The sequence below is a fragment of the Ochotona princeps genome, chromosome 2 (genome assembly GCF_030435755.1).
Source record: "Ochotona princeps isolate mOchPri1 chromosome 2, mOchPri1.hap1, whole genome shotgun sequence".
Lineage (NCBI taxonomy): Eukaryota > Metazoa > Chordata > Mammalia > Lagomorpha > Ochotonidae > Ochotona > Ochotona princeps.
In genome coordinates, this window is record NC_080833.1 from 110,348,344 (window position 1) to 110,371,273 (window position 22,930).

At 53.1% G+C, this 22,930-nt stretch overlaps 1 protein-coding gene across 1 annotated transcript in view; it reads right to left on the reverse strand.

The window, feature by feature from the left end:
* Nucleotides 1-302: 302 nt before the first annotated feature.
* IQGAP3 (IQ motif containing GTPase activating protein 3) overlaps nucleotides 303-22,930 on the reverse strand; it is a 37,599-nt gene continuing 14,971 nt past the window's right edge. The window contains exons 13-38 of the mRNA XM_058660440.1: nucleotides 21,669-21,826; nucleotides 20,259-20,380; nucleotides 19,991-20,154; nucleotides 18,948-19,038; nucleotides 18,165-18,332; nucleotides 17,934-18,073; nucleotides 17,666-17,836; nucleotides 15,589-15,672; nucleotides 15,384-15,455; nucleotides 15,219-15,288; nucleotides 12,843-13,051; nucleotides 12,048-12,200; nucleotides 11,306-11,469; nucleotides 10,830-11,054; nucleotides 7,989-8,129; nucleotides 6,590-6,674; nucleotides 5,979-6,211; nucleotides 5,522-5,654; nucleotides 5,307-5,409; nucleotides 4,720-4,846; nucleotides 3,864-3,951; nucleotides 3,339-3,551; nucleotides 2,770-2,936; nucleotides 2,420-2,521; nucleotides 1,979-2,087; nucleotides 303-1,445 (exon numbers count right to left, since the gene is read on the reverse strand). Of these exons, the coding sequence (XP_058516423.1) occupies nucleotides 1,332-1,445; nucleotides 1,979-2,087; nucleotides 2,420-2,521; nucleotides 2,770-2,936; nucleotides 3,339-3,551; nucleotides 3,864-3,951; nucleotides 4,720-4,846; nucleotides 5,307-5,409; nucleotides 5,522-5,654; nucleotides 5,979-6,211; nucleotides 6,590-6,674; nucleotides 7,989-8,129; nucleotides 10,830-11,054; nucleotides 11,306-11,469; nucleotides 12,048-12,200; nucleotides 12,843-13,051; nucleotides 15,219-15,288; nucleotides 15,384-15,455; nucleotides 15,589-15,672; nucleotides 17,666-17,836; nucleotides 17,934-18,073; nucleotides 18,165-18,332; nucleotides 18,948-19,038; nucleotides 19,991-20,154; nucleotides 20,259-20,380; nucleotides 21,669-21,826 (3,606 nt within the window). The 3' untranslated portion in view covers nucleotides 303-1,331. The remainder of the gene's footprint in view (nucleotides 1,446-1,978; nucleotides 2,088-2,419; nucleotides 2,522-2,769; nucleotides 2,937-3,338; nucleotides 3,552-3,863; nucleotides 3,952-4,719; nucleotides 4,847-5,306; nucleotides 5,410-5,521; nucleotides 5,655-5,978; nucleotides 6,212-6,589; nucleotides 6,675-7,988; nucleotides 8,130-10,829; nucleotides 11,055-11,305; nucleotides 11,470-12,047; nucleotides 12,201-12,842; nucleotides 13,052-15,218; nucleotides 15,289-15,383; nucleotides 15,456-15,588; nucleotides 15,673-17,665; nucleotides 17,837-17,933; nucleotides 18,074-18,164; nucleotides 18,333-18,947; nucleotides 19,039-19,990; nucleotides 20,155-20,258; nucleotides 20,381-21,668; nucleotides 21,827-22,930) is intronic.

A 22,930-nucleotide genomic window follows, 5' to 3' on the forward strand; every position in this document is an offset into this window, starting at 1 on the left:
ATGGAGCTGGGGCTGGGCTCCCCTCCCAGGTGTAGGCCTCAGAGTGGCTGACAAAAACAGAACCAAGATCTAAGCATGCCTTCTTCTGTCCCTGACCCGGCAGCCGATCCAGCATGCCACATCTCGTTAAGCTTTTATGAGCTCTGGCAGGCGGGCAGCTCTGGCTCTGCCCTCCTGGAGCCAGGCAGCGGGAAGGCAGGGGAGCTGCAGGAGGGACCCTCTTGGCATTAGGTGGAAGCCAGTGCATAGGACTGGGAGGCCTGCTTTGTGAGAAATGAAATAAGAAGTTAACAACAGATGTGGGAGCAACAGTTGCTTTTATTAAGATGGGGTCGGAAAAACTACAGCAGCAGGGACAGGAAGTTGGGTAGATGTTGGGAGAGAAGAAGAGGAGTGAGAACAGAAGACAGTGGCAGAGGGTAGGATTGGAGAAGAGGAAATTGCCTGGAAGAGTCATCTCTGAGACGCGAGACTCCCCAGGGTAGAGGAGAAGAGGGAGACACTCGCTTTGCCCTGGGAGAAGCTAAAACAAGATTGTAACCTGTGGCTCTCACCCAAGGTGATTTTATTTATTTTTTATTTGAAATGAGGGGCACAAACACTACTTTGGATAGGGGAGCTGAGAACCCTTTGAGCACAAAAAGATGAGGGAATTAAAACCACGATTAAGGCGGCTAAGCAGTTGGGAGTGCAGGGGTGGGAGAGAAAATAAATACCCCAGTGACCCACATATAAAACAGACCATCAATAGGGGAATGCGGTTTGAGGTTAATGGAAGGTCATCTTACCCATAACGCCACGGAGGACAACAGTGCCACAGGGCCATGTGGGCATGAACCAACCCCACGGCCTGCCCCAGGGCCAGGGTGAGGGTGAGGGGCTGGGGGACACACTGTGTCACAGCTGTGGCTCGACAGATGTGGTGGGTGGTGAGGAGGGGGAGCCTGGCCCTAGCTTTGGGGGTGTGCTAAGAAAAGGAAGTGGAGAGGAAGAATGAGGCCATCGGGGCAGTGCTTAGAGTACTGGGGTGATTGCAGGATGGCAGTAGCAGACACCAGAGCCAAGGGGCACACCCTGGATTCATACCCCTCACAGCTGGCTGGGAAGCCTTGGGGTTCCTGGGTGTTCCTCCCTCTTAAGCCAACCAGAGTGCTGTGGCCAGCACACACACCCCTTCCAGGTGCGGAAGGGAGGAGTGTGCCAGCCGCCCTCAGTCAGTGCTGTGTCTTGAGCCAAGCCAGGGCATCTGCAGGAAGCCCAGCAGTGAATTAGTGTTAAAGACATCAGCCAGACAGGCCACAGGGCGGGAGCTTGCTCATGGCCTGCCTCAGTCATTTCCGCAAGAACTTCTTGTTGAGGAGGAAGATGAGAAGGTTGACATTGACCTTGGCCTTGTTAAAGAGTTTCATGATCGCCACACCCTCATACTGGAGCTGCAAGAGGTCCTAGGAGGAGGAGGCAGGGTACAGAGTTCAAGGGCTGTGGGCCGCAGTGTCCACCAAGTCTTCCACTGGTGGGCCCCAACAGATTGGGCAATGAAATCTACTCTGCCACAGAGGTAAGTGAGGCGAGGAGAGGTACTGTGGCCTCAAGCAGAGCCAGTGCTTGCAATCTGTTTCCTCCCTCAGAGGAACAGAGAGATTCAGCTTGAATGTTGTCTTGGATCCCTGCCTCTGGCTCGAGCTGGCTTTTTAATCTTTTTGCCCTAGAGCCTGTCACTGAGGAATGTTGCTCAGCACAGTGGCAGATGTCAGCAGGGGTCTCAAGGGAAGCCCCCAGCATGCCGGGCTTCACATCTTAGTCCTGCTAACACCACCAGCCCTCTGCCCTCTCCTTGACGCTTGCCTGTCAGGGCCTGGGCACAGGGACTTGGGCTACACAGACCTCACTCTTCCCTCCAGGAATAGGTAGAGAGCAGAGCTGAAGCTGCCTGCCACTCCCTGTGGTCTCAGGGGATCTGGGGGGAGAAGTCCCTTACCTGATAGTGCAGCTGAAATCGCTCCATGTCCACACCCAGGAACTTGGCGTTAACTTCGAACTTGCCAGCCTCATCTCCAGGGGTGATGTCAAAGATGACATTTCTGAAGCTAAGGGAAACAGCTGCACTAGCATCTGCTGTTCCACATTCTGGGCTGTAGGGCGTTCCACTCAGAGCCTGGATTTCCCCTCTGAGGGTCCTGGGGGTGCCCAACTCTGTCTCCTCCCAATTTCACATCTGCTACCATCATCTTGTCTACCTGCCTGGCCCTGCCCAGCTGCTCTCATCTCTGCCAGATTTCCCAGTATCCTCTGCCTCGGGGTAACCAGAACTGTGCTAAGCCTCAGCACAGCACCTTCAAAACTGGGTCTGAGTTCCTCCTTCCCTTCCACTGGGTCACCCACCCAGATCTCCCTTTCAGCCAGGCCTGGGGATACATACTGAGAGGCAGGAAGATCTTCAATCTCCACCAGGACCCCCTTCTCTAGAAGCTGGGCTGCAGTGTAACGAAGAGATGCCTGCTTCTTCCCCTTCCCAGAGCTCCTGATTAAAACAAGACCTCAGACATACGATCCAACACAACCTCCGCTGCCAAACACCCTTGTTCCCCATGGCTAGGAAAATGGAAACTTGATCCCAGGGAAGATTTTTTTTAGGGTGAAAGGCATAGGACAGGGGTTGTGTGTGCACCTGAGGCCTTGAGAGGGAGACTCGAAGGCAGAGTCAGGAAGGGTTGTGCTGTGCTGGGGTAAGAGAGCTGGGAAATAAGGGGTACAGAGGCCAGCACCTACTTGGAGCTGGGGGCCAGGTGGCCCAGGCAGGCCCGGATGTACTGGCTGTAGTAGTCGCCCTGTTCCTCAAAGAAGGTGGTCTTGGCGTTTAGCCCCTGGACCGTGGCCTGAAGCTTTAGCAACTCCGCCTTGCGCCGCTGCCGGTGTCGGCGCTGGTTGCGGATGTCCTGGGGTTGGGGTACAGGGACCGAGGCCGGGGGAAAGATGGGGGGACATGAGTGAGGCCTTTCTGTCAGGAAGAGGAAGACTGCGAGGCTGTGGAGGACAGACCCCACCCTAAGCCTTCAAGGTACATCTTCCGGCCACTGCCACGGACCAGTGGGCTCCAGGGCTCCGAAGTTTTTAGACACAGTTGTGAGAACATTATCTTCCCTGGCTAATTTTAAGACTTCTCCTTAAAAAAAAAAAAAAAAAAAGACCTTCAACCCTCTTCTAGCTGACAACAGATCTGAGTGGGCACCACCAGGGAAAGGCCTGCCCCTGGGTATTGACATGATAGGTTGGCTCAGGCTAGTACACACAAGTACACAAGTGTACACACACACTCCCACCCAGGTCCAGCTCATCACCTTAGCCAGCTCATCCACCAGCTCCTGGTAGCCATTTCGGGCACTAACCAACCCCAGGCCCTCAAGGCGGCGCAGGTTCCGCAGGACCCGCCGCTGCTTCTCTGCCAGTGGCAGGAGGGAGTGCGCTGTCAGCGAGCGGTGTCGTCGCAGTGGCTCAGGGGTCTGGGCCTCACAGGTCTGGCGCCGGCACATCAGCCGCTTGTGAGCCACTTCCTGCCGGGCGAAGATGTTGGATGAGTCCACCAGGCCCCAGCTTGGCCTTCTAGGCCCCAGGTGCACCAGCAACAAAGGGGATTCCTGGGCATGTCAAACAAACTGGGGGCAAGGTGTGGGCACAGTTTATGGAGAGCACAGAAGTGTAACGTCATAACACATCGTGTGACACAGGGAAGGGTCTCAGGTCTTGACCCTCCCATGCACTCATTATGGGTAAGCACCTGCTCTGGGTGGGCAGGGGAGAGCCATACTAGGGGGCGAAGAGGGGCACAGATAAGACAGAACTCACAGGCTGGCCTGGCTACTCACCTGCTCTTGGGAAGCTGTGAGGGACAGGATCTCTTCAAGGGAGTCCCCGGGGTAGAACTGTACAATGTCAGCTAGCATCTGCTTGGTGCTGTGGGAGGAGGGCAGTGGCAGGAGAGAGCCGCAAGTTAGTGGACTCTGTCCCATGCATCATGGCTACTGGGAACTCTTGGGAGCTGAGGAGAGAGAGTGAGTGGCAGTACTGTAGCCCAGAACACCTTCCCCCCACACAAGCTTCCAAACCCTCTCCCTTTAGGTCCTTCAGTTGAAGGTCACATGTAATCCTCCCCTCTCCCTTTGGTGGCTTTGTCCTTACATCCTCACCCTACCTGGCTCTAAGCCACGTGTGGTGGGACAAAGCCCCAGGCCCACTCACTTGTTGACAAGTGAGGGATTGAGTCAGGATTTGCTATGTTGGTTCTCTTCCGTCCAGATGAGCAGCCCAGCCCTGCCAGGGGTCCTCCCTCCCTTTGCCTGTTCCTTAGGAATGGGGTTTGAGGATGAGAAACCCATGACCTGCTAGCTGCGGCACTCTGACAAGTCCCATGGTACTGAGTTTGTCCCCTTCATGATGATGGCGGAAGGCTGTCCCCCTCCCGGTTAGCTCCTGCCATTGTGTCACATAGAAGACAGCATCTGCTAAGTGGCAAGCAGCACAAGCACTGCTGCTCATCCCCCTATTGTCCGGCACATTCTGGTGTGGACAACTAAGGTAGTTGGTAGGAAAGAGCTGAGATGGCAGCAGAAGGGAGGTGAATGAGCTTTCGGGGAGAACTTTTAGAAGGATAAGGAGCCGAGGCAGGAGGTGGGACAGCCCGAGAGAAGGGCCATTTTGTTTTGGGGCAGAGGCCTCACCTACCTTAGAAGCAAACACTTGGCATTGGTATCGTCAATGTCTGCCTCACGCCCTTCAAATTTGTTGGTGAGTGTCAGGGACACTTCGAGATCGCTCAGGTCTGTGTGTCCATCTGCAGCGATGTTTTCCCCTGAAGCAAGTGAGGAGTGAGAGACAGGCATAGGTACATACAGCCATGACACACCAATGAACACATGCATGTGGGATCGTGGGCACTGCACTGCTATGTGCACACTGTGGGCAGGAAGTGTTCCCACGGGGTCTGGTGGGCCTGCACTGGGCCCTCTGTCCAATCTCAGCACTTGCAGAAGGCTACAGAGCACGCCCTTGGGGCCCCCTGGAAAGCACATGGAATCCCAGCCACAGCCCTGACAGCCCCCTCACCCAGGAACCTCCTGCACAGACTCTGCCCCGCCCCATGTCTCACTGATCCCAGGGGGATCAGTTTGTCCCCTTCTACCTCTGTCCCTGTGTCCAGCTTAGGGCCACAGGGAGAGAGGGAGGCTGAGAATGCAGCTAGTTGTCTAGCATTCAGACGGGCCAGCCCACCTGCCTGTCCCTCCCTCCCAGCTACCCATTAGGGCACACACCAATGAGATCAGAGACAGTAGGCAGCTCCCCCAGGTCCTCCAGGAGCTCATGCAGGGGGTCCCGGTGGTCGGGAGCAATCCAGTCCTGGTGTTCCAACAGCAGCTGCGGGAGGAGGGAAGGAGATGTGCGGCCTGAGCTGGGCCTTGACCATGGTCAGCATGGGCTTCCAGAACTCTGGCCGCTCAGGGAACACCACTCAGGAGCAGTCCCTCACCCTGTGCGTGTTGACAAGCTCTCCCACGGTGATGTACACCACAGGTTTGGCTACAGCCACCATGTCTGAGTATTCGTCCATTGCAAAGCGCTCCTCTGGCTCAGGCACCTGGCAGGCTCTGCACACAAACTTCCTATCTCCGTAGATGGGAGTGAGGGCAAATGAGCAGGTGGGGAAGGCCAGCACTGGCCTGGGTTCTGTCCACCCCTTCCCTGGCTGTCAGCTCAAGCCAATTTGACTATTCAGTCTCAGCACCTACCTACTGTCCCAGGGGCACCTGGAGCCAACCTTCCCTGAGTCCTCTTGTCTTTCCACAGGAGTCCTAGCTTCCAGCCCCCCCACCCCCTCACTGCATCCCCCTGCCTCTACTCCTCATGAATTCCAGGGAAGAGGTGGGATGTGAAAGGCGGGGGAGCAGGGGAAAAGAGACAGGAGGATGGGATGCCAGGCCCCAGACCTGAACTTGTGGTGCGTCTCCTCCAGATAGTCGTTCAGGATGCGCAGGTGCTGGTTCTCCCCCGAGAAGGCCTTGCCAGCTGCTGCGTGCTGCAGGAGCTGAGCCACTGCCCCCAGGGCGTGGCGCTGGGGGGCAGCCAGGGCACCACCCGCAGCCATGGCCACGATGTCGAAGGCATCAGGGGCCACCACAGCGGGGTTCAGGAAGCGATAGTACAGGAGGTTCCCCACCACCTGAAGGCAGAGGAGACTCCTAGAGACGCCTGGAGGGCCCTTTCCCCCTTCAACCCTGCACTCCCAGCTGCCCTGGGCCAACCCCTTAACTTTACAGAAAACAAAACAGATCCAGAACAGGTGGGCATCATGCTCAAGGTCACTCAGCAAGCTTGAGCTTGCTCTGGGCCTAGAACCCCAATCTCCTGACAGGAAGCCTGGGATTGTCCACTCTCCACTCATGCCCCAGCTGCTGCCCCATCTGCTGTCCAAAACCCTGCTGGTGAGTCAAGCGCCATTCACAGGCTGGTTTTTTTCCAGCAATAGGGTTTTTTGTCTCAGCCACATGGCTAAAGGGGGCGGGATTCCAGAGGAGGTGGGAGGGGAAACAATGCTTACCTTATAGATTTCGCTCTCCCTGGCATCAGGGAACTTCTCCGCCAGAGCTGTCTTTAGGACTTTGGCCACATACCGCATCCCGTACCTGGGGAAAGAGCAGCAGGTGTGCTGTGGCTCTGCCTCTCTGCTACCCACAGCCAGCTCCCTGCTGAACCATGGGGCCTTGTCCTTCCCTCCTGCCCTTGACATGACTCAGGACCAGACAGAGGCTGCCATCTACTCATGCAGCATCCAGCTTGGCCCGAGAGCCTCTTTAAGCCTCTCTGACTGCCTTGGAAGACACTTTCTATCCCAACTTATTTTAGCCTCTACCTGGGTATCTGATGCTCACGGCCAAAACTTCATCTCAGGACAGCCCAGAGGGCTTCAAGGCAACCAATCTCTCCAGCTATGCCAGAGCTCCTTGGAGGAGCCTGGTCTGGCCTAGGGAAGTCAACAAGCTGGGAGAAGCTCCGGCCCTCACTTTATCACCACCACAGACAGCATCTTAGGCCATGTCTTCTCCTTTGTGTGTCCCCTGGTTTGAAACGCAGGAACCATCATCATCCTTGCTCTTCATCACCCAGGGATTTTGAGAGACAAGTGGAACTGCATCTTCTGAGGGGATGCATGATTCTGCCCACTGTGCCTAGACTTTGTCAGTGCAACTGAGTCCTGCCCCAGAGGTGCTACTGTACATCTCACCACATTCCCTTAGAGCCACTCCTGTCTCCTAAGGGACCACAGACAGGATGGGCCACTCATCATATCCCTTCCTTTCTGATGTCGGGTCAATCTTTTCTGACTCCCAGTTGCTGGTTCACTCCCCAAAGGCCTGGCTAGGGCTGAAGGCAGAGTCAGGAATGCAATCCAGGTCTCCTACGTGAGGGTCAAGGACCCAGTTCGTTGCACCATCACCACTGCCTGGCAGCTTTGTGGGAAACTGGAGCTGAGAGCAAGGCTGGGTCTTGAACACAGCCACTTCACCATGGGATGCTGACATCTTAACTGCCAGGTCAAATGCCCATTCCCATTCAGTTGCTTTTAAAAGAACACTTATTGACTAACTTTTAAGAGCTATAAAAATGCTTCACTGGTTTGACTTAATGTCTTATTTGTGTGGTACAGAGTCTCAACCTATCCCCGTTCACAGTGAAACAATCACAGGTTCCCATGAAAATGTCAGGCTCCCTCCTGACTCCAGTGATAGTCCTAGAGGCCCACACAGACTCGGTGCTGCATCCAGCTCAGCTCCATAGCAGTGGCTTTGAGCTTTCTCTGCATTTCTGGAACCACTCTGAGCATCCCAGATCCTCTGGCTATCCTGTCTCCTGAACAACCACTCTATTTTACTCTCCCCAACAATGCTGGGCCCTCCTGGGACCCTGTACTGAAGCTGGAGCAGGGTTCTGGCACATACGGAATTTGGTCCACTGACGAAATGATGGCGACCAGGAACTTATCAGTCACGGCCAGGAGATCGCGCAGGGAGATGTCCAGTCGTCTCTGAATCTCAGGGTGGCTCAAGGCCTGCTCAGGAGTGACGTCATAAGGGAGACGGCTGTGGGCAAGGAGAGATGAAGTAAAGCCAGAGTCCCCTCTCATAGCCTCCCTTCCCTGAAGCCCTCCTTGGTAAACTTTTTTTTAAATTAATTTATTTGAACGGCAATGTTACAGAGACAGAGAATGAGAGACAAAGAGGGAGGAAAGAAGGGTGGCAGAAACAGAGAGGTATCTTTCATTCACTGATTCATTCCTCAAATGGCTGCGAGAGCTAGGGCTGGGTCAGAATGAAGCAAGGAGCCAGGACCTCTTTCTTCCTGGTCTCCCTTGTGGGTGTAGGGGTCTAAGCACTTGGACCATCTTCCATTGCTTTCCCAGGCACATTTGCAGAAAGGTGGAATGAAAGTGGAGTAGCTGGAACATGAACTGGTGCTCACATGGGATGCTAGTGTTAGAGGTGTTGACTTGACCTGCTGTGCCACAATGCTAGCCCCACTCATTAAACTCTTCACCTAACAAAAAGATCTCCTACAAGCAGGTTCAGGGCAGCCCAGCATGCCAAAAGAGAAAGGGCCAAAAGAAGCAACTTGGAAGCTTAGAGAACATGAGTAGCAGGTGAAGAAGAAAGAGTTGGGGAACCCATGGGGAGGCTAGGAATGTGCCAGAAGGGACACAGAGCCTGGATCTGTGCAGACTCCTAGGGGAACTAAAGCAAGCCTGCGGCAATGCCCAACACATAAGGATACTTCAAGAAGTCATGGAAAAGTGGAATTAAAAGTATGAGTTGGGCCTGGCATGGTGGCCTAATGGCTAAAGCCCTTGCCTTGAAAGTGCCGGGATTCCATATGGGTGCTGGTTCTAATCCCAGCAGCTCCACTTCCCATCCAGCTCCCTGCTTGTGGCCTGGGAAAGCAGTCAAGGACAGCCCAAAGGCTTGGGACCCTGCACCCATTGTGGGAGACCTGGAGGAAGTTCCTGGCTCCTGGCTTCAGATCAGCACAGCACCGGCCGTTGCAGTCACTTGGAGAGGGAATCATCCTCTCTGTCTCTCCTTCTCTCTGTATATCTGATTTTGTGGTAAAAAATAAATAAATCTTCAAAAAAAAAAGTATGAGGGCTTGGCGGCGTGGCCTAGTGGCTAAGGTCCTCGCCTTGATCCCATGTGGCCGCTGGATCTAATCCCGGCAGCTCCATTTCCTCTCTGTCTCTCCTCCTCTCAGTGTATCTGACTTTGTAATAAAAATAAAATAAATCTTTAAAAAAAAAAAAAAAGTATGAGTTGGAGTTTGGTGTTCTGGTGCAGTGGGCACAGGCATCATATATGGGTGGTGGTTGGAGTTCCAGCAGCTCCATTTCTTTCTTTCTTTTTAAAACCGTGACCCATTTAACTTCACCCCACTACAGATAACTTAAAGAACCACATGATATAAACATGGTCAACTATATCCTTGCCCCCAGCTGTAAGCCATAACACATGCAGTAGACGTACGATGAAGATTTTTTTGTGCCCTAAGCATGAAACAGCTCTGGCCATCAATACAAGCATCAAGTTAGGATGAACAAAGGACTATACATCTGCTCTCCCCCTGGCTGATATAAGATGGCCAGCAGCTCCATTTCTGACCCAGCTTCTTGGTAGTGCCCTTGGGGAGTCAACAGAAGGTGGCTCAAGTCCTTGGGCTTCTGGCCTCAGCCTGGCCCAACTCTGACCATTGTGGTCATTTGAAGAGTAAACCAGGAGATGGCAGATTTCTGTCTCTTCCTCTCTCTAACTCTTCCAAATATAAGTCTTTAACAATAAGAACAACAACAACAAAAAGATTTGAAGTCCATAATTGCTTCATAATACACATTGTCTACGTATCGTGGAAATACTAATTGTTTGCAACAGAAAAATCTTTGCTCAGAAACAAATTCATACTTTTAATTCTATTCCCATGAACTTAAAAAAAAAAAAGTATTTATCTGAGAGGCAGAAAGAGGGACAGACAAAAAGCTCTTCTTTTCCAAAAGTTCTTGGCTTTGGCCAGAAGCCCAGAACTCAATCTAGGTCTCCCACATGGGTGGCAGGGACCCAAGTACTCAAGTCATCACCTATTGCCTTCCTGGGTGCACATGTTGTGGGCAGCTGTAATTGGGAGCAGAGCCAGGACTTGGACCAGGCACTCCGATGAGGGATGCAGAAGTCACAAGCAGTAGCAACCCCGGCACCAAACACTGGCCCCTCCATGAACTCTGCCTTTAGCAGCTGGGACAGTTGGGAAGGCTGTGTTACAACCACATAGTTCCTTCCCAACAACTCATCCTGTTCCTTCCAGAGTAGCCCCAGGACTGCCTGCTCCCCCCAGTGGCAACACTGCCTAGTACCAAGGACTCTCTAAGACCAGTCTACTTTTCTAGTAGCTCATTTGCCTACTCATCTTTAAATCTGAATATTCATATGCTCCCCTATCAATAAGAGTCTGTAACACAGGTCTCAGCCAATGTAATATTCCCTTTGCAAGCTCTGACACAGCAATTAAGCACATTTACATATTCATCTGTGCTCATCCTATGTTAAGCCCACTGGGTCTGGCATCATTTGCATCAGTTCCATGTTAATTACTAGAAGGAATCTAAGAGGCTATCTTATTTACTCCTGTAGGGCTTGTGCCATATTTGCATAAATCAGCATGCTCATTTATATGTCACCTTCAGACACATCCAAGTTTACCCTGTGAGGCCCAAGAGAAGCTGATAAAAGTGCCTGTGTGCTCACCTGCGCTGTCCTGTCTGGGCCTCAGTCTGGTTGACCCAGGTCTTGTAGAGGTGAACGGGGTCTGTGTGGACGCTGAGTGCCTTGTCCTCCAGCACCTCCTGGATGACCTTGCCCAGGATCTCCCGCAGGGCGCTCTGTCCCCGCTCATTGCGGTAGAACCTCACCACCAGCCTCACGACTGTCGGGTTGCCGGTCACCACATCCTGGGGCTGTTCCACCTTTGACCTGTGGTTCTAGACGTCAGTGATTGGGCCAAGCAGCTCTTTGAGATTTGACTCAAAGCCTATTTTGGGATCCCCTCTTAAAGGACTGTCCTGGAAGACTGACCTCATGCTCTCCACTAACACATCAGCCCACATTACCTCAAAATGCCAGGCACTGTCTTACAGTCTCTCCTTGAAACCTCACCAAGCTGTCACCTTGTGAGGCAGCCAACAGGGGCTTCTTTCCCAGTCCTCCATGTCTGGAAAGCCTACCTGATTTCCTCCTGGAGTGCTGTCTTGAAGAGCTGGAGCAGCAGATAGGCCTCTCGGCGGTTGGAGGCATAGTTGTACAGGCTGAAGATCACTGCTTCTATGAACTTGGTGGTTTTATTCTGTGGCATCTGAAAGATCAGCTTGGCCAGGTAGATGGGTTGGGTCTGTAAGCAACGGGGGAGATGGGAATGACTGGTGATATACTCTAAGGACTGGGGATTAGCTCAGTAACAGCACTCCTACAAGTGACATGAGACAGGGTGGAGGGAGAGCAGCACTACCAGCCTTTCAGGAAACTGGGAACATTTCAGACAAATAGGGGCAGAGTCATTCTCTTGCCCGTGACCGACATGGGGATTATGGGAAAGGACACAGAAGCAAAGGCATGGGCCAGAAGGCCTCAAGGTTCCAGGCCCAGCGCCGGTTCTAATCCCGGCAGCTCCACTTCCCATCCAGCTCCCTGCTTGTGGCCTGGGAAAGCAGTCGAGGACGGCCCAATGCATTGGGACACTGCACCGCGTGGGAGACCCGGAAGAGGTTCCAGGTTCCCGGCTTCGGATCGGCACAGCACCGGCCGTTGCGGCTCACTTGGGGAGTGAATCATCGGATGGAAGATCTTCCTCTCTGTCTCTCCTCCTCTCTGTATATCTGGCTGTAATAAAATGAATAAATCTTTAAAAAAAAAAAAGGTTCCAGGCCCAGTTGGCTATGGTAGAGACTTCTCCTTCCAAAGTCCTCTTACCTGGAGCAAGTAGAAGAGGTGTTGGTAAGCTTCTAGTTTCTGCCGTTTCTCTTTGCTCAGCGACTTCAAGCCCTTCTGCTTGTCTAGAACCATCATATCTGACAGCTGTTCCTTATTCTTTTTGGTCAGCTTCTTGCAGTGGGAGACCACTTCCTGCAGGGGCAAGGGAGCAGGTGATACAACCAGCCTGGGCCCAGAGCAAGGAGCATATGGTCTGGACTCAGCACCTGCAAAAGTCATGGCTTTCTTCTGTTTAAAGAACAGACATGGGCAAAGGGAGATGGGGAGGGTCCCTCCTACTGCCCTGAGACTCTAGCTGGCACCTGTGCTCTCACAGGGTGATCCCCAAAGAGACCCGGGTTGCTAGGCAAAGGCATAATGTCTGCCTCGTTTTTCTTTTTAGACTATTGTATAACTGTGAGGTGGAGACATCACCTGTCACCGCATATTTGTATGAGGAGCTTTCACATCTACCTCCACATCTGGCCCAGGGAGGCAGACGTTCTCACTGTTCCCAGCTCACTAATGAGGAAGCAGCCATGGAGGTTAAAGGACCACCCACAGCTTCATTGCTGGGAGCCGGCAGAGCCGGCGTTGCAATTTCATGCCCAGAGCTCTTCCCACTCTATCACGTGTCCCCAGCAAACGGTTGGCTCCAACGGAGAGGGTCACAGAACAAGGACCTAGCCAGCTAACAAAAATCCATAGTCTAAAAAGCTGTGATTAGCACACACAGAATGCCAGTGGCACCTCTCCAGAGGTAGCCGGATCTCGGGAGGCTGGACCGGGGCTCACCTGCAGGGTGATCCGATTCTTCACCAGCAGGCCGATCTTGAGGTCCAAGAGGTTGAGATCCTGCTCCAGTTGCTGATTGGACCGGATCTTCCTGACTACCTCCTCCTGCAGCTTTAGCAGCTCAGCCTCAGCCAAGAAGTCCTGCTGGCTCTGATTCAAGAGATGGGCAAATCTGCGGACCACACTGAGAGGAGGGTGGAGAGCGTGCACTGGTTGGGGGAGAGATAGAGGGGCGGGGGTGAAGTTTTAGTTCAGGGATCTCTTCGACAACCCCCTTTTCTGCTGGAGGTCAGGAGGTCCCCTTGTCATCCCCAGTCATCTTCCACCTGGTTCTGCCTGTGGTAGGAGGGCTGTTGGATCCAAGCCTGACCTGAGCTCTTTGTCTTATAAATGGGGCAATTCTGTTCCTGCCTCTGGATGCATCTGCACCCTGGGCTTCTCCCAATGACCTCCCACACTATAGGCAGAGCCCTAGCTCCTTCTCATGAGCCTGCCTCTTCCACCTTATTGACTCCCTACTCCTGCTGGGCCAACCTGCTCCCCACCTGTCAGCCTCCACATGGCTCCTCAGCCAGGAACGCCTGCACAGAGTGGGAGGTGCAGGAGGACAGCATGGTCAATGTCAGTGGGCCTCATAATTATAAGGGAGGGCAGAGATAGATGGTGATTCTCCTTGAATCACCTTTGGAACTGGTATTTGTGCAAAAAAAAACACAGAGAGAGAGAGAGAGAGAAGTCCTCTGAGCTGAGCTACAGGGAACAACAATGTAAAACAGTAACTAATGCATATCTAATGCATATACTGTTGACTATGCGACAAGCACTGTCTAAAATAACCCCAAGAGGTTACTATACTGTCACTACACTGTCTACACCCATCTTACTGCTAAGATCACAGAGGCCCAGAGAAGCCAAGTGACTTGTCCTAGGTTACACAGCTAGTCAGATGCAGAAGATGAGTAAAACTAGGCAGATTAGAAGGGAAACCACACAGATGAATCCCACCCTGACATTACAGGGTAGCTGCTGATTGTGATTAGAACTGGCAAGCACACAGGGAATCTTTAGGAAAACGAAAGCGAGCCACCTAAGCTGACCTGGGATGTGAAAAGGAGGGAGCCCCGCCTGCTGTCTGTTGAGAAGGAGATGGAGAAGGAGCATGTGGCTGCCTGGGAAGTGCTGAAAGTCACATACTCAGATTGTGCAGAGGGTGCCATAGTAGGGGGCTGGGAGTAAGAGAAGTAGGGTCACAGACAGGTCTAGAAGCCCGGTTAGGAACCTGGCCTGGTCATGACAGGTCATGACAGGTTCTGAGCCCCATGTGGTAAGATCACATGTTTACTGGATCACACAGGCTACAGCGGGAGGACCAGGAAGAATTGGAGAATGTATGACAAAGGATAGCACTCAGATTTGATAAAATTTGTCTTGTACAAGCCCAGGTAACAGGACTCACCAGGATGCCTGTGTAAGAAGAAGACAACTAAAACAGTAAAAGGGTTAAGTAGCTTGCTGAGGGCTGCACTGTGTGTGGAATTTGGGGTCTAACAAAGCTGGAAAATAGAACTGGTAAGTCAAGTGCTCTGGAAGCACCACAAACTGACAAGCAGAGAATAGAAAGGTTACTGGGACAGTAGCATTAGTGCAACCAGCAAGAGAAACCACGCAAGGGCCAGCAGGGAGCCATGGGAAGAGGTTGGGTGCCTTGGTGCAGGGAGAGAGCACTGTGGGCAGGACCAGAAGATGACTCTGAACCCCAAGCATGTGGTCTCCTGCCTAGAAAGGAGATAGGTTGAGATTGAGGAACTCAGGTGCCAGAGGTGAACTTGGAGATGGACCACTACATTCTACCACAAAAAGGAAGAAAATTCTCCCTCCCCAGCCATCCTGGGCTTCTGGACTTGAAGGAAGGACAAGAGCCAAGAGTAGCCTGGGAGGCTGTCTTCAAGGCCGCCATGCATGCCTGACCACGGCAGACATGAGACAGAAGACGGTGTTCCCTGAAACACCCCAGAGTACAGCCAGAACCCTGTGCCTCACAAGGCCTTGGGGGTGATGGGTGAGTCATGGGTCAGGAAGAGGGCAAAATGGGAGGAGGGTGGAATTCTAAGCAGAAAGATCTTCTTGCTTTGGTGGTGGCAACAGGTAGACCACCTGAGTCAGGTGCGGAAAGCACCCAGTAGGAGAGCTTTCCCCGTGCAAGGCTGTTATTGCCACAGTCAAGGGGGACTTCTGCCACAACTCCTGTCCACCTTTGCGACTGCCTTGCCCTTAGCTGCTGAGCGGCTTCAGGAGGGACACCTTGTCTAGAGCTGCCTGGTCCTGTGCGGTCCTCTCTGCCCCATCAGTTTGGGAGGGACAGGCCAGGGGGCTCACCCAGCATCCTGTAGTCATCCCGGGCTTTCCGGGCACGGAAGAATGCCTGAATCTTCACAATGGAATCCACCTGCCACAAACACATGTCAGAAAAAAGGGCTGCCAGCTGTCCCAGCTCTCACAGGGAAAGTTTGGTTAGTGGCAGGGGTCCAAGGTGACACTCACATTGTTCTGGAAGTAGCGCAGCCGCTTCAGGTACTGCCTCCGTGCTGCCCACATCCGGGCCCAGGCCTGGATCTGGGAGACACACACACAGCAACCTTAGAGCTCCAAACCAGAGGCCCACACTCAGACCCAGCCAATTCAGCCAACTTCATAGGTCAGGAGGAGGGAAAAGGATCCCAGCACCCTGGTAAACAACAGGGACTACCTTGATGACGGCAGCCACGTTTGCTTCTAGGTACTGCAGCCTCTGCTGGTAGCTCTTGCGCTGTCTGTAACCCCGCCAGTGGGCCTGCAACCAGAGGAGAGAAGCAGACAACGGAGTCTTCTTCAGCCCAAGAGGCTGATGGGAAAAACCTCCTTCTGGGCTCTCTAGGGGTGGGGCAGCTTGGAGGAGGAAAGGGAAACTGGCCCTTATTGAAAAGGCAGTTCAGTCTGGAGTGGGCAGAACACAGGCCCTGGCTGGGCTTTTCTGGCCAGTATTGCACCTTTCAGAAGAGATGAAGGTCTCGGCACACATGTACGGCCTCATCTTAAGTCTCACTTACCTTGGCTGGAGGACAAGCAGTCCGGGGCTCTGAGCTACCTCTGTGTCCCAGCACCCAGTCAGAATCCATGTGTCCCCTCTCACTCCATGCCATCCCCCTCGTTGGCATGGCTTTTTCACGACCATGTCAAGTTCCTGTCTGGGCCCATGAGGGAAGAGTCCCTGTGACTCAGACCACCACATGCAAATCACGATCATTCTGTATGGAGTTCTGGGACCAATGCCTTGAAAGTAATGCTTCATTACGGCCACCAACAATGCAGCCCAAACCACACTATGAGCCATGTGCAATTTTCCTACTTAATCCTCACAATCCACCTAGGAGGCAAGTGCTATCGTTATGAATAAGGAAATAGAGTACAGCCAAAGAGCTTAAGCAGGGCGCCCAAGGTCATTTGGCCCAGAAGCAGTAGGAGTAAGAGGCAAGCTCTGGCCTCTGATTCCAAAGCCTGAGCTTTCAATCACCACCCACCTGGCCTCAGTCACAATCCAGGGCTGGACAGCAGCACAGCCCGTCTCCGTCTGGACGTCTACCTAGGGTCTTTTTGTCTCTGCCTACACAACATCTAACATGGGCTTCACCCCAGCTCCTGCAAGGGGTAAGAGGGAACCCTCACCTGCAGGTCTCATACTCACCTGTGTGGCATGCTTTGGGGGCATTCACAGATACGTAGTAAACCAAGCCACTTCCCATTGCTAATTTCTCCACAAGGCCCTCCATATCGCATCTGCTCACTATACCTGGTTTGCACAGTGCACCTGGCAAGCTTCCCAGCTGGCCTCATGTCCTAGATACTTGTGGGTCTGTCTCCAAGGTCTCTGCTGGACCACCTCCAGGTTGAAAGAAGAAAGGTAGGACAGTGGGGCTCCTTGGTAACAGAAGGTAGAAGAGTATTCCTTCTCTAAGGAACACTCCAGCCACTGTTACCTCTTCATGACTCCTGATGTGGTCAGAAAGTCCTCCCCAGGTCCAAATCCTAGGGTCTCACTAACTTCTATTTTACCATCCACTGTGGAAGCTACAAAGCAGCTCTCATGCTTGCTGGAGATGATGATGGTCACAATGACCAGCACTCAGACCAGCTTCTCACCTACCTGCCAGGCCTTTTATAAACACTTACAATTACATCACTCCTCATAACAACCCACAAGGTGGTTGCTGTCTGCATCCTTATCTTTCAGATGAGGAAACTGAGGGACAGAGAGAGAAGGATGTGTGACAAGGTCACACAGCTAACAGACAGCTGAGCTGGGATTAAACTGAGGTGCTCTGGGCCTGGCAGCATGGCCTAGCGGCTAAAGTCCTCGCTTTGAACGCCCTGGCATCCCATATGGGCACCGGTTCTAATCCCAGCAGCTCCACTTCTCATCCAGCTCCCTGCTTGTGGCCTGGGAAAGCAGTCGAGGGTGGCCCAAAGCCTTGGGATCCTGCACCCGCCTGGAGACCTTGAAGAAGTTCCTGGTTCTTGGCTTTGGATCGGCATAGCACCGACCATTGTGGCTCACTTGGGGAGTGAATCATTGGAGGGAAGATCTTCCTCTCTGTCTCTCCTCCTCTCTGTATATCTGACTTTGTGATAAAAAAATAAATAAATCTTTAAAAAAAAAAACTGAGGTGGTCTGGCTCCAGAATCCACGCTCTTCACCACCACTGTTCAGAAAGATCACCTCAGGGACACTCAGTAGGAAGGGAGCAGGGTGGACTGCCTGAAGACTCAGAGAGCCAGAGCCACCCCACCTGGATCTTGATGACAGCTGGGAGCCAGGTCTTCAGAAAGTGAGAGTGCTCAGCAAACTTCTGCCGAACCAGAAAGCCACGGAGGCGGGCCTGGAGCCGGATTACAAAGCCCACATTGGCCTTCCAGAGCTGCTGGCGGTCGTAGGCAGCAGTGACCTTGGTGATGGCTGACTGTGGAGGCAGCAGAGAGAGTGGGTAGGAGCCTCCCCTGTAGACACCACCCACCTCCCCCTTCCAAGACTTTGGCCCTTGCAGAGGCCTGGCCAACCTGGATCTCTTCCCGATTCAGGTGGGCGGTGTTGAGGCGGCAGTCGTGAGGGCGCACCCAGGTCCCCTGGAAGGTCTGCAGATGGAAGTAGTAGGTGGTGCCATCTTTCATGTCATGCTGAACCCAGAGAGCTGTGTCCCCTGAGCAAAAGTCAGGCAAAAACGGAAGGTGTGGAGGAGGTAAGGGATGGTCAGGGCAGGCAGAGATGCGTGGGCCAGGCAGGGCCATTACCTGGACGCCGCTTCTTTGCCATGGCACTTTCTAGGGCTCGCTGGTAGCCATGGGCACAGTCAGGAACTAGCCCGCGGAGGGCCACAGAGGGATTCCTCAGCACCCGCTCCGTCTGGGCCGCCTTGCCTTCCTTAATGGCCTGATTGATGGCAGCTACACCAAGGGCCACTGACAGGGGTATCAGGACAGAGACATCAGAACTTCCCAGAGTCCCTCCCCCAGGCCTCATCCTCTCCACTGGGAAGGGACTCAAGGGGACACAAAACCACTCCGTCTGATGGAGGGCATGGAGAACACCCCAGGGTGCACACAGACAGGGAAAGGAGCAGCACATATCGTATCCTTGCCTGGAGACCAATGGACAGCAGTTGCCAACAGCCAGACCCATCAGCACCTCTACCAGCACAGTGGCATCTCTGCTTATCTTCCTCAACTTCTGCCAGCCCCCATCCTCTCACCAGTAAGACTAAACCTTTCCCAGCCAAAGCTGGCTGACTGCGGGAACTCAGGCTCGGGCACCCACACAGAAATGGCTTGCATTTAGGCCGCTGTGGGTTGCACTTGTTCACACTGCAGGAACGGAGCCCACAGGAAGGCATGGAGCAGGCAACAGATGTACCACCCGCGCGCCTCCTGAGCACTTCCTGCCTCTCTGGGTGCCAGGAAATGCAGCTGTGGTCCCATTTTGACTCTGGTCTGTCCGTCCACAGAGCAGGGAGTGGGAGGGAGAGGCGACTAGGGGGGCACCCCTCTCCCCACACTGACCCTGCCCAGTCCATTTACTTCTCTGTGCTGTGCTTGTGTCCTGATTAGCTCTGACCACTCCCTGGCGAATCTCCTCCAGCCACAGCACAGCTCCAGGATCCCCTGTCAACTAGAATATGGTTTGAGAGAGAGAGACAGAGAGATAGAGAACCTTAGGAGGGCTGCTCCAGGTCTCCAGGCCCAGCTGCCCCAGGAAAGCAAACTGCAGGCCTGCACAGACCTATAGGAAAAGCACTCTCTACTGCCCCTGCTGGCTGTGGGAAGCAAGGTCTTGTGTTGGCCGCCATGGGCCAGGAAAGCTCTCTTCTGCTCTGTCTCCAGGCTGACCCAAGCAGCAACTCCATCTGGCCACAGGGTCTACAGCACTTTTTTAAAAAATTTTTTCTCATTTATTTATTTACTTGAAAGGCAGAATTACAGAATGGGGGGGCGGTAAGAAAGAGAGAAGTCTTCCATCTGCTGGTTTACTTCCCAAATGGCAAAGCCAGAAGCCTGGAACTTATTCCAGGTGTTCCGCGTAGGTGCAGGGGCCCAAGAACTTGGGCCACCTTCTCTCTGTAAATCTGTTTCTCCAATAAAAATAAATAAATCTAAAAAAAAAATCACTTATTTTCATTTCATTCAAAAGGCAGAGACACAGACGGAGAGACAGAGAGAGCTTCCATCCACTGATTCTCTCTCCAGCTGCTCATAACAGCCATGGTTGGGTCAGGCACACACCAGGAGTAGGAACTCTCTGCACTATTCAATCAGTGGATCAACAGAGCCCAAAGGCATCAAGGGATCGACTGAAGGTCAAGTGGTCACTCAGTGTGAGAGCAGGGAATCTAGCCCAGACATCCTGGCTCCTTCCCTCATGCTTCTTACACACTCTGTCCAATGCTCCAGCAATGGTTCATCTTCTTCCATCAGACTGGAATCCTGTTTGCCCTCTACTCCTGGAGAGGACTGGGTCTATCAGGCTGGAGCTCACCACCACCTTCCATGCTGGCCGCAGCTGCCCCTGCCACAGGAGCTGTTCCTTCTGCTCTGGAGACCAGTATAGCCAGCCCTAAACTTACCTGGGCCTTGTGCCTTTTGGCTGTCACAAGGAGTAGATGGTAGCGAGGGGCCACAGGGAGGCTCACATCATCCAGACCAGCTGTGGGAAGCAGCAGGGCTGACAGGGTCTTCTCAGGACTGTCCTGGTCCAGAGCCTCATTGATGAGGCTAACGGCAAGGACCTCTGAGAGAGAGAGAGAGAGAGACCCGATGGGCCGAGCCCCAGACTTAAAGCTAAGGGGCAAGAGGCAGTTGGGCCATCTTCCCACAGCCCTGGGCTGCACTCACGATCATTCTCTTCTTGAACTTGGGCATTGACCTGGCTCACGATGGCCTGCAAGTCATTCCAGCTCAGGAAAGCCCCAGCCTCTCCACGTTCCTGTCGCAGCTTCACCAGGGCATCAAAGTACCTGGCAGTGGGGAGGCAGGGAGCACAAGGTAAGCAGCTGAGCAGCCTCAGTAGAAGCCGGGGAAAGAGCGCCCTGTGTCCTGATGTGGTCTCGGGACAGCATGCTTGGTTCTCTTCTCACCTTGCTGCCTGCTGTCTCTGAGCTGCCTCTGCTGGCTCCTCCCTGAATTCCAAAGTTCCCAGCAGCCCAGTCTTCAGAATCTCTCTGCAGACTCAAAGCCTATATGATCACCCCTTCAAATACCACGTGACAGTGACTCCCCAAAGCAGCCCTGCATCTGTTCATGGGACTCAGTAGCCTCCTGAGGTCTCTGTGTGAGAGACTAAGAATACTCTGCAAATCTGGCCCTCTTGATTTCCCCGCTCAGCCTGCGGGCCACACTCTCTCCCCATTCTCACAGTCCATTTGCCATGCATCTGTCAGTTCTCTTACAGCATATCCCAAATCCGACTCTTTTCCACAGCCTGCACTGTTCCTGCCCCAGGCCAGCTCTGCTGCTCCCGTGCCTAGATTACTTCAATAGCTGTCTAGCAGGTTCTCCCCTTGGGCCATCGAGGTTGGTTCCTATTAAAGTAGGTCAGGTCGCTTGCCTCCCTACCCTCCCTATTCGGCACCCTCCTGTGGCTTCCTTTATCACTTTGAGTAAAGGCCAGAGGCTAAATGATCTGGCCTCTGCTACTGTGGCCTCATCTCCCCTCCTCTCCTTTCCTAACTCCTTTTGGCCACACTAGTGTCCTTTGAACATGCCCAGCACCCCTCTTTCTCTGTTCCAGACAGCCCCAAGGCAACTCTGCAGGCCTGTTGCATCTCTCAGGTGAGCCCCTTCCCAAGGAGGCCTCTGTCACACTGTGTGCAGGAAATGACCCTGTTGTGTCCCCACCCTCTGTCCACTTCAACCTTCTTTGTTTCCTCCCACCACTCCTGCTTCTCTTCTCATCCTCACTTCCCTCCCCTCACAGGTGAGTTTAATGAGAGCAGTTTTGCTCATTGCTGCTTTGTTCTCGGCTCCTAGAACAGCATCTGGCCCAAGGGTGGGTGGCTGGGCACTCAAACCCTAGCTATGGTATAACAGAATGAATCAATGGAGTCCACAGAAACAACCAGGAGCCCACTCACGTCCAGGAGGAAACATAGGCCAAGAAAACTGTCCACAGTCCCAGAGTGTGGCCCAGGTCCAGAAACAAGGGGCCTTTTGCAGCAGGTGGGTCTCCCAGCAGAACTCACTCAGGGTCCTAGCCACGCTCCTCCATGCCTTCATTCCCCCAATAGGTGGCTAAAGCTTTCTCACCGTTGAGCATTTTCTCCTTCTATCTCAGCCAGGCCAGTGGCAGGGTTCTCCAGACTGTTCCAGAAGCCACTGACATCCTTAGCCTCCAGGGCCTGGTTGATCAGAACCACGGCTGACAGCATCTCCACAGCCACAAAGAGCTCCTCCTGGCCAAGCTCCTACAACAGGGGAAGGGCAATGCCCAAAATAAGGCCTGGCTGGACAAGGGTCTGGAGGACCACTACCCCCCTAACCCTAGGTTACGTCCCATCCTCCAGGTGCCAGATCCACTCAGTTAGTCACAGAATTCTGACCATGCACTCAAGAATAACTGCTTCACACACAGGCCCATTTAGTTTTCCAGACATACCAGTAAACGGATACCATTCACACGCCCATTTCACAGATGGGTCCACAGCAGTACTGCGATTTCAATCTAATTCCAGAGCTGCTCTCCACCAGGGAGTTCTGCTAGTGCTTGCTACACGTCGAGAATCTCAGCAGCCTCCCCTACGCAGAGGCCACCTCCACATAGCACTGCATGACTGAGATGCCCTGGCCCCATTGCCCTGCCAGCTCTACCTTCAAACGGTTTGTGCTGTTCCCCATCAGGGGCACCCTTCCTGCTTCCTCCAAATAGATGTTGTAACAACAATGATTGGGCTCGGCAGCGTGGCCTAGTGGCTAAGGTCCTCGCCTTGATCCCATATGGCTACTGGTTCTAATCCCAGCAGCTCCACTTCCTCTCTGTCTCTCCTCCTCTCAGTATATCTGACTTTGTAATAAAAATAAAATAAATCTTTAAAAAAAAAAAACAATGATTAACTCTTACCCTATGTATTAGCTGGTATAATTTTAAAAACAATCCCATGAGCTAGATATGCTAGTGTTCCCATTTAACATATGAAGGCATTGAGGGCTTGAAAGGGTAAATGACTTGCTCAAGGACCAGAACTCATGGTCCGGCTCTAAAGTTCCCCAACCTAGTCCCTCTTTTTGATCTTCCTCATTCTGCATTATTCATGTATAGAGACTGTGCCTTTCACGAGGGGCAGGCCCACAGTGGCCGCTCTGTGAACGTCTGCTGTGGGTGATTCTTCTAAATGGATCTCTTTTCCAGGAAGTCTTCCTAGACTCACCTCTCTGGTTCCCCCACTGCCTCAGTCTGAAGATGCCTTCTACCCCCATCATCTTCTCATCTCACAAAGTCTCTATCTGGCCCTCCAGGTATATTCTGACTCCTCCAGCGGACTTCTCAGGCTATCTACCCTACACCCAGGGAA